General features: G+C 34.4%; 1 protein-coding gene across 1 annotated transcript; it reads right to left on the reverse strand.

Annotated features, from left to right (window-relative positions):
- Positions 1-685: 685 nt before the first annotated feature.
- Positions 686-10,315, reverse strand: LOC149078934 (bolA-like protein 2). The gene is made up of 3 exons (XM_089240524.1): positions 10,183-10,315; positions 7,607-7,704; positions 686-1,352 (listed from the first exon to the last, which is right to left on the reverse strand). The coding sequence occupies exons 1-3, from the start codon at positions 10,243-10,245 to the stop codon at positions 1,253-1,255; spliced, it is 261 nt and encodes an 86-aa protein (XP_089096650.1). The 5' UTR covers positions 10,246-10,315; the 3' UTR covers positions 686-1,252.
- Between the last annotated feature and the right edge of the window lie 281 nt (positions 10,316-10,596).

Raw genomic sequence — 10,596 nt, forward strand, 5'->3', positions numbered from 1 at the left:
CAAAAATATTCTCATCTATGAGAAGTGAGAAATATGAACCTTTTTCCTCAACCTTTCTGAACCTCCAGGACCAGTAAACCGTCTGAAACAATTTAACGGACCACTAAGTTATGTTTGTAGGTCTAATTTTTTTATTTGAACCTATATAAAAACTACTAATATTAATTTGGTTGCATACAATTGAATGATTTTGAAACATTTGCATGTCCCTCTGATTCGCTACCTCTGGCAAAGTCTCCGTACCTTCGATAAGATGGACAGTCACATCCTATATAAGCGGATTATCCCGCCTTCAGTGATAACGGGCACATACAAATTCACGGATTATTCCGCTTTCAGATATAAATGATTCAATTGCGTCGGAATTTACAAATCTGCTTGCAGAATAGGTTGAGAAATGCTAAAATATGTGAATTGTGAAATTAGCGTGAAAAAGACACACTTTGCTCTCAACGTCCTCAGACTATAAAATCATCTTGATGATCACTTATTTCGCAATTTTCATGACAGTATATTTGATCTTTTAACCAGATACTCTAATGATACACAAGTAGTCCAGATGGTGCAGACTACATCCATATAATCCTAAATAAAAAATAACTCAGAAAACATGTCCAAAATCAACCAATCTCTCAATGATAAGAAGCAGTAGTAATGCTGAAATGGCATGACTAAACACAACCATAGGCACAAATAATCACTTTATTTTACGTTTTTTGAAGAAACCAGAAAAGAATTTTCCACTTACTTTTAAAGGAGCCTGTTTGTAAAATATTCAAATAATATTTTTAACATCGGCAGTACCATGTCACAGCGAGAATTGAAAATTTAAAATATATATATATATCAGATATGATAAACGAACTAACACTAGCATCATAATTCTGTAGTGTTTAGAGATATGGTCAGAACATATCTTCCAAAAAATGGTTTTTTGCTCTAAAAGTAAGTCTTTATAATTATAACTAATTAGGAATGAGATAAATGCACAAATATGTGCTTACGGATAACCAACATGCTGATGTATGATACTTCCATTTGTATTTGTGTGTATGCTTTATTTTTGATTTTTAAATGACAATGCTTATACCTCAAAAATGTGATTTTGGAGTTATCATGTTCTGACCAAACACCACAGAATTCAAGAGATCACACATTCATTAATCCTCTCAATTTATTGAGTAAAGAAGCAAATGCTTTTGAAGAAAAGGGAAAAAACATTTATTCTATGACAGATACAAAAAATATGCATTTAGGAGCTTTTTTGCTTTTCCCACTGTTCAGGTGTGAGTGTCTTTTGAGTGAATGCATGTATGGACTGCATTTCTTCTTTTAGAATTTCATTAACCATCCTATAATTGCAAAATTAAGAATAAGTGAAATTTTCTTTAAAGTCAAACAAAAAAAATATATAACTTCTGAACATTTAAAATGCATGTGACTCTACGATCATGATCAATATTAGTGGAAGAATTTGAGGTTGTTAGGTCATTTTGAATAAGTACATAAACTCAACATTTTGCCTGCACGAGTGACAAGCATTTCACAAGTGCCAAGATCATTAACATCTGGAGATGTCCATCACTAATACTCATACTGGTGAAACATTGATTTTATTTATTCATTAAAAGTGCTCACACCAGAAATATTTCTTTCATAAAATAATATCTTAACAAATCACATGAATAAAGTATTTATATAAAAATAATAATAATCTACATCTACAGCGAGAGATTTTTCTCGTCAAGGAAAGAGACTTTTCTATATAATGCCAAGGCGAACTCAAGGAGAAAAGTTTGCTGTTTCTACCAAGAAATGAAACTCAAGTCTGGACAAGTGTACTAGCTTATATACCATGAGAGATCCAAATGTACATGAAATAAGGAAAGCTAAGCTATGTCTCTCATGGTGTATGAGGTAGGGCACATACAGGGAATGCAGAAGAACCAGAATTCTATTCTTGGCGGAGACAGTAAACTTTTCTTCCCGAGTTCACCTCAGCATAATACCCAGAAAAGTCCATTTAATTGATAATGATAATTTGTCAATAAAACATACATTCTAAGACTGATGCAACAATCTATTTATTCTAAACTGCTTCAGATGGAAGGAATGTACAGTGCATGCCACTTAATGTGATCACATCAGGGGGGGGGGGTTTCGCTAACAATGACTAATTGATAACTACACTATGTTTCCAAAAATCTGTCCTTTTTGGAGTTTTTAGACATTTTCTCAAATTTCTAGAATAATACTGGGGGGCAAATCGTTCTGAAATTAACAATTTCCAAAGAAAATTTTGTAGAGTACATTTAGCGAATAAAATTAAATAAGAAAAAAATTTTTTGATCAACCCTGTATGGTAAAAAACTGTAAATGTTTTTAATAATACTGGGTTTTTAAAACTGCTAATAACTTTCACAAAATATTGTACTAGCTTTGCACAATACTTGTGTGTATTTTCATGAGAATAGCATGTATATTCACAATGATATAAATGTTTTCTACAAAAATTCCAATTTTTAATGTATGTTTTTTACTTATAACATGGCAAGTTTTCAACCAATTTTTATGAAATGCACAGAAAAATTGGCACTACACACAAGACATCCTGTGTCGGAATTTAAAATGTGACAATTTATTATTCAATGAGATATGAGAATTTTTAGTTAGTCATTTTGGATCATGCATGCACAAAAAAATATATACATTTTATTTTTTCATAATTTGGTAGCCAGATATATAGTGCAACTTATATAAAAATTCCAGTTGAATGTCATGAAAATTCACACACAGAAAGATATATGTAATATCATATGGGTCATAATTTAAGTTAGTGACTGAAAGTACCTGGACAATAAGGGATTTTTCACAAATTGTATTTCAATTATTTAATGTTATTTGATTATTTAAAAAATAAGCCCATAGCTTTATGCGAATTAGCCCAGAAAGATTTGCCCAGTATTTTTCTAGAAATTCGAGAAAATGTTCAACTCTAAAAAAGGACACAGACTTTTGAAATATCGGAAAAAGTCCTGGTTTCAAGTATGATGGCCGTACATCCTGTTTGGTTGAACAGGATGTATAGGAACGGGACGACTTAGGCTTTCATTCCCACATAATTGGTTGCACAATGTCCAATCATGCCACATTTTTTTCCACATAGTTCTAGCATGGTTTTTCTCCCTTTATAAGATATTATACTCTTTATCTCTTTTTTTTTTTAAATTCAGAATTTTCGAGGAGTTAGAATGAAATCTTCTAATGGATATCATGAACTGTGATACTTTTTATGATGTATGGTACGTTCCACAGATTCCTTATGGAAAGTCTCTCAGCTGAAGAACTGTGAATATGATCAGTTGAAAGAAACTGACTAAGAACTGAAGAAATTGACTTTTTTTTTACCTTACACATCCCTTCATTATAGGAAAGTCATTGCAAAAGAAGCATTACATGTACATGCCCCATAGTGACTGTTGCGGCTCAATTAGGAGATTGTGAACTGAGTAAAGAAATTTTATTCAACAAGAGAGTATTCTGACCACCTATAGTCTTGCATGTTGATAACAATAACTTATAAGGGAAAAAATTAATCTGGTTCAACCTTAGCTTCAAAATATACAAAAAGAAAACTTTTGAAGAAAAAAAAACTAATAGCATAAACTGCAATCCTGTGTGATAACTATAAAATAATTTTTTTCCCATGTCATGATATTGATCTGTTCCATACTTTGTGAAAGTGACAAGAATACTTAAATGATAACATTATCCGTGATTCTAATGAGTGGCGTCAAATGTAGCATATACAAGGAGAATAGTTATGTCCTTTACAAACAAAGGAGAGTACAGCCATGCAACTTAGATAAGGGTATATTAGGCTTCATATGGAAATGACAGAAAATTTTAATTACACGCACAATAAGAAATACACAAGGGACCATAGCTAACAGCTGGAAACAAAATTTTCTGGTTTACCATTGATTATACAGGCATACTTCCAATTAAAAAAGTATCCAAATAGGGTGTGGACCTCAGATAAGTCATTCATATTGCAAAGGATTGTATAGGTATTAAAATAAAAAATTATCTTTTTACATGGACAACTCTATGCTCAAAAACCCAATTAGAAAGTTGTTACGCTGTCTCTCTCTATTCCAACAAAAAAATTCCATGTTTGTGAGTGCAATATTTGCTGAGATATTTGAATTCAAAAATCAGAGAAAAATATTGCACTTGGAAATGCGGAATTTTCTATGCTTGCATCAAGAGAGACAGCATAACAACTTTCTAATTGGTTTTTTGAGCATAGGGTGTCCATATAAAAAAGTTATTTCTTTTAGTTTAATAACTATATACTCAATTGCAATATCAATGGCGTATCTGAAGTCCACATGGTATTTGGATACTTTTTTTAATTAGAAGTATGCTTCTAGAATCAACGGTTTGCCAGTAAATTGTGGTACCAACAATTAGCTATACACCCTGTATGTTTTGCAACAAATGTGGTTGGTACATGCACATAACAAAAACAGTATCAGACTCTTTCACAAATTCCATCTTTTTCATCACTCTGGAATCAATATTTTCTATCAGTCTTGCAATGCCAGCTCAATATAAAAACACTAGCTGCCCAGGTTTTCTTTAATTACTGGGAGGATTGAAAAAGTGACAAACCATTATAAAGGAATGAACTACAGTAAAATCTTGATAAGCTGTCACCCTAATAAGTCATTACTCCGGTTAAGTCGTCCCATTTTCTTCTGTCCTATCTAGCCTTCATAGAAAACATCATTAAACCCTCATTTACTCGTCACTAATTTTGGTTAACTCGTTACTACTGAAAAATTTGAGAGTGGAGAATAGATGATTTCTATGGCTTTTTTCAAAGAAATAGCTTGATTAACCATTTTTTTTATATGTTCCAAAATGACCATAAAAGCCTCATGTAACAAAAAAGGAAAAGCTTAAGTGACGAAAGTGACACAGAGGAAGTCAATAAATCAGGTGTGTGTGTGTATTACCTTATACACCATTAACTACTGCTGAAGAATTCAAATCACTACAACTAAATGTATTGTAAAATTAATGTTCTGGAGAAAAAGTTGACTATTTTAACAGTTGCTCTGATTCGTCTGAATTGAAAAAAAAAATTGTTGTAAACCGCAAGTGTACTTGTGTATTGAACCATAATAAGTTAAATGCAATAAAACTAAAAAAATTCAGGTTTTTTCTATTGTAATTTATAAATTTGTTATTATTGTAATTTTTGTTTTTTTTTATATGAATAAATATCATAATAATACTTTTAATTTATACAAATTTTACAGTATTGCATTCAATTCGATGACACTCCGCTTAGGCCATCACAATTTCTTGACAACTTGAGTGACGACTTATACAAATACAACGCCACAACAGGCAAATTGCCAAACAAGATTGGCTGAGAAAAAGATGCCCATGAAAAGCTGAGAAAAAAATGCCCATAAAAATATGGATGTCATATATTTCAAAAATACAGCAACCCAATTGAAAATGCAATTAACAAAAATTATAAATAATATATACACATGATAAAATATCATACAATGCCCTTAAAGAATACTTATGGTTGTCTTATTCTAAGTATGGATAGCTTCTCGATTTACCCCAACATGTTTATCATATTTCTTTTTAAACGTGCGAATTATGTTACAATTTACTACCTCCAGGGGTAAGCTATTCCATTTATTAACAACCCTATTAGAGAAAAATTCCCTGCAACACCATAACCTTGCATTGTCCCTCACCAATCGATACTGGTGTCCCCTTGTAAAAGCAGTCGATTGGCAGTGTACCAGAAGTTCATGGTCCATCCTATCCATCCCATTGAAAATTTTGAACACTTCGATCCAATGTAAGCATTCAAAAAATGAAGTCTCTCTTCCATAAGTCAATCCCCATGTGCCAACAAGGACACACGTAGCTCTTCTCTGCACCCCTTCAACCAAGTCTATGTTCCTCTGTGGGTATGGTTTCCAACTCCAGTCCAGGACGAACTAAGCCTCAAAAAAACGGAAGAATGACTTTAGGAGAACGCGAAGAGACCTTTTTGAAAATGAAACCGAGCATTCTATTAGCTTTTTTGACCATCACTGAACAATGTTCAGAAAACCTAAGCCACTCGTCAGTGAGAATTCCCAAATCAGTGACCCTAATTGCATCTGGGATAAAGACACCATTCAACTCGTAAGAGAACCGTCAAGATATTACTGTATTATACATAATACGGGCAGCAATAAAGAAATGACAAACTATTGTGAAGGCATATGCATGTCTGAAACGCATTGCTAGGGAACTACGATAACCAAAGTAAACATTCTGAAAGTGATTGCTGAGGCTCAGAAACCACTGTTGCCCGACAGTTTTTGCCCATTTGGGGCATTTGCCCAGCTCTGACAAACTTTTAAAGTAGCCTATTGTTCAAGTCGTGTCCCATATGGTATATACGTGCAGAATTTGATAGTGATCGATCTAAAATTGTAGATTTGTACACGGAAAATACACACACAGACAGGACATCAATTATATATGTAATACAATGTAATGCAAATCAAATGCCAGAAGCGGTAGCAAATGTGATAACAACTGGAGGTAAACATAAAAATTAAAGTAAAGTTTGCATATGCCTTTCCCCCCCCCCCCAATCTAAAAAATCTTTATTACCTTAGTGAAATTTGAGATTCTTTTTACTATAGCAAAAGAAGTTAATCCTATAACATCTATTTGTGAAAGTTTGTTGTGATATTGGGGATTGCAATTTTCAACTTTAGGTACTTTCAAACGTTAAAATAATGATTCTTAAAGGGAATACAAAGATAGGTGGTAAAATCTGAAAAAATCAAGAGTATTTCAATCTCTGATACCTAAGAAAAATTTTAGAAAAATTTCCAAATGTTCAAAATGCTAAAAAGCCATGAATTAAATGGTTAGAACAAGGAAAAGAATGTGATGCTGTCCAATTGCTGTTTTTAAAACATTTGCGTGATTTAGTGGGAAGAAAATGAGTCTCAGCTCTGAAGCAAAAGAAAAATTATGGACTTCTCTAAACTGTACTGGAACTTACTTCCTTCACTGGCCTACTTTAACAACCATTTTGAACTTGTCAAACTTGGCTAGTCAGTTCTCTCTGTAATTTTTAAGATGTGTGACAAAATGTATACAGTTTTGTGTTTAATATCACTGTTTATTTGTTTCATGTTGCTCCTATGACGCTGGTACAATTTTTTTTCAGTGACTGATCGGTTCGGGGCCATTCAAGTATTACGTAAGCAGATTTTCAGCCATTTTTGACCCCCCTCCCCCCATCAGCAAAATTTCGTCAGCAGCTTAGAATATTTCATATCATCAAAAACGGGTGGTTGATGACATAAGCAACCTTCAAACCCCCCCCCCTCTCCTCCTTGTCATCAGATCCGAAACCCCCTCCCCCCCCCCTCGATGCTGACGTAATACTTGAATGACCCCTTATCCAAAAAATCAGTTATGCAAACACCGCCAGTCCCCCAATTGTTTTGGATAGTCGATGCTCTACTGTATTTGTAATGCACTAAAGAAAAAAACTTGCCTATGCCTTTGGAGCAATGGTTTCCCTTCAAATTCAGGCGATACTATCAAAGCATTGAATTTTGCACCACAGCCACACTGAGAGAGATCTTCTACTTCCTACAAGAAAATGAGATGCACCTTTAAATCTCAAATTAAAGCAATCATACAATCAGTCAAAGTAATTTAGTAGTATGCATATAAGATGTGATCAAATATGGTGCAACCTTGATAAGGGGGCCGTTCAAGTATTACGTCATCATCGATGGGGGGGGAGAGGGTTTCTTGCTGACTTTTGATGACAAGGGGGGGGGGGTTTTGGATAATGCTTACGTAATCAACCACCCCTTATGAAAATATGAGTTAGGATTCAGAGAGGCAGAGCTGATGACGAAATTTTGCTGACAAGGGGTGGGGGGAGGGGGTCAAAAATGACTAAAAATTTGCTTACATAATACTTGAACGGCCCCTAAATCGACATTCATTATCCCAATGGTTGGCAAAATAATAAGTTCAATGGGGAAAACCTTTCTAACTCGACACATGATGATCAAATCCCACTTAAGTTGATTACAATTTATACTGCGTTATCACAACTCATTATCAGAAAACGTCCATGTTTTGACCAGTACAAAAAATTTCATGACATTACTCACGTGTTTCGAAAATTCTATGTTTAAATTTTTCTGCGGTTTGTTTGCTGGTTGATATGTGTCGCAGATTCTTCCACACACATTTGGGTATGGTTACTTCCCATTATTTTTCTGTTCAGAATCTGAAAACTTAACCTGTATAATAAATGTAAACCACAAGTCACAGATAAATGTGAATAATTTTTGAGCAACACATGATCAACAAAGCTGGATCAAAATGTTTCAAGTGAGAGGAGGAAAGTTATTTTGGACAGTTGCACTGTTCGCTATGGTCGCATAAATGACAGGTCTTCTGGCAATAAAATCATGATTTTATAATTTGGGATTGTTCTCAATACAAACATTTTTCATAGAGAATTGCAGATCAAAATATTTTATGAATTCTTAGATGATGCAGAGGGGCGCCGACATAAATAAAACACTGACGGGGACCGAATGTTGTGAGTCATCATCAAATTGATGCATAACAGCTCACAAAGCTGGGCCCTGCTATCATTTATTTATTCATAAATATTCCAATACATTTGCATTGCGATAAGCAGATGCATTTTATTCGTGAGTAAGGGATCATGACAAAGTAAAAGTGTAATCACATCTATGATTATAGCTGTAGAAATTTTACTTTGTTCCCTCTTACGTTTCATTTGCATATTCAGATGCAGGTATGTTAGCGATAGGACGAGACGTTTTCTGAACTATTGCATTATTGAACTTTGTGTAAACTCTCATCGAGCAGTGATGCTGTTGCTGTATATCAAGGGCGTAGCCAGGGGGGGGGGGACCAGACCCCCAAGTCCCCCCCCCCCCGAAATGTGAGAAAATGACCGAAAAAAGGGAAAAAGATGGCCAAATCCATTGTTCTGTCACTTTGGTCCCCCCCCCCCCCGAAATGAAAGTGGTCCCCCCCGAACGAAATTTCTGGCTACGCCCCTGCTGTATATTCTGTTCACAGTCGCATTTCAGCACGAACTATTTTCCCCATTGTTCACAGTGTTAAACTGCTTCTGTTGGGCTGAGACCTAGCAACTTCAAACAAAACAAAATTTATTTTTCTGGTGAATTTTAATTTCACATTTTAATTTTTTTTTTTAAATTTGGTAGTACGAGTGTACTGTCCATTCAATTCTGTCGATGCATGTGTGAATGTATTCATGGTTATTTTGATTTATAAAGTGTATTATTACATGTGTGTATGCCCTAAGGCAGGCGTTCTCAAACTTTTTTCACTTTGTGACGCCCCTTACCCTAATCAACACTTATCCGCTGCTCCCCAGAGCAGTCTAACAAAGAATCTCTTCAAAAAACCTTTGTCAAGTTATCGGTCCAAGGTGCACCCCCTGCTCTATCCCTTGCTCTAAGGATTCTTTCGATTTCTAATGTGGATTATTACTGCGCCCTGGAGGAACGAGGATAAAAAGAAAAACGGGTGAGCGATAAAAAAATCTTTTCATTTCCCTACGTTATGCATTGGGTCGCATTAGGATTGCAACCCGAGGTCTTGGCGCCCATAAGGGTAATTAAATTTAGTTTTCACTGAATGTCTAAAAGTATGACTCTGTTTCACTCTTGGCGACTTCTCGTGTTCCTTCCGGACTTTTTAATTCTTAAAGAAAGAAGAGAAAAGAGATTGTACTATAAAGCTATTCCTTAATGGGTTTCGTGTTACGTCCCGGTTATCTCAGGTGCATCATGTGTTTACTATATGTGGGGATCGGAATATCCTCTTTCAAATTTCAATACCATGTTTCTCATACGTCATAATTATTGGAAACAACATCATAATAACCAATAGAAAAAAGGTAAATGTGTTAACGATTATTTTAAATGATAACAATAGTTGTGTGTATCTATCAACTCTGAGTGTGAGGCACTTTTCCGTCACCACATTAACAAGTGCCACCAATTACATATACGAGTACAAAATATAAAAAAATGGATAACGTACTACGTGCGTAGCTTTCAGTTCACGTTGCAATTTTTCTTCGAGATACTCTTTCGTGTAAACCATTCTTTTTTTAATTTTTAAATATAATAAAATAAACCGGCAGGTTGTTTTCAGACTGATGTGGACGGCTCTAACGTCGCTATAAATAATAACGTAAACAAATTAAAAACGAGGGCTGTACTAGATACGTCATTCTAATTCGCGGTAAGAATGATTGATCAAAAAATGTTTTCTAACTTCTTTTTACCTTGTTGAAGAAAATAATTTGAATCATTCCATATATTTTTCCAAATAATTTACAGTTCCTTGTTTCTTTTGTATTTGATCCGGTTTTTGAATACCGAGGTTTTGCTGCCATCTACAGACTATCTAGTAAACGAGAGCTAGAGATAGAAAGTAAAAGTTAATTTTTAT

This window comes from Pholcus phalangioides, unplaced genomic scaffold, assembly GCF_987345545.1.
Source record: "Pholcus phalangioides strain wild (caught in Gottingen) unplaced genomic scaffold, Ppha-v1.0 ptg000013l_1, whole genome shotgun sequence".
Classification (NCBI taxonomy): Eukaryota; Metazoa; Arthropoda; class Arachnida; order Araneae; family Pholcidae; genus Pholcus; species Pholcus phalangioides.

Excerpts from the sequence above, each read along its gene's own strand:
- LOC149078934 (XM_089240524.1), bottom strand. The coding sequence starts at position 10,245 with ATGGTTTACACGAAAGAGTATCTCGAAGAAAAATTGCAACGTGAACTG. Across the intron at positions 7,705-10,182 it reads AACTGAAAGCTACGCACGTA|GAAGTAGAAGATCTCTCTCA; the intron begins GTACGTTATCCA and ends ATTTTCTTGTAG. Across the intron at positions 1,353-7,606 it reads CCATTGCTCCAAAGGCATAG|GATGGTTAATGAAATTCTAA; the intron begins GCAAGTTTTTTT and ends TTGCAATTATAG.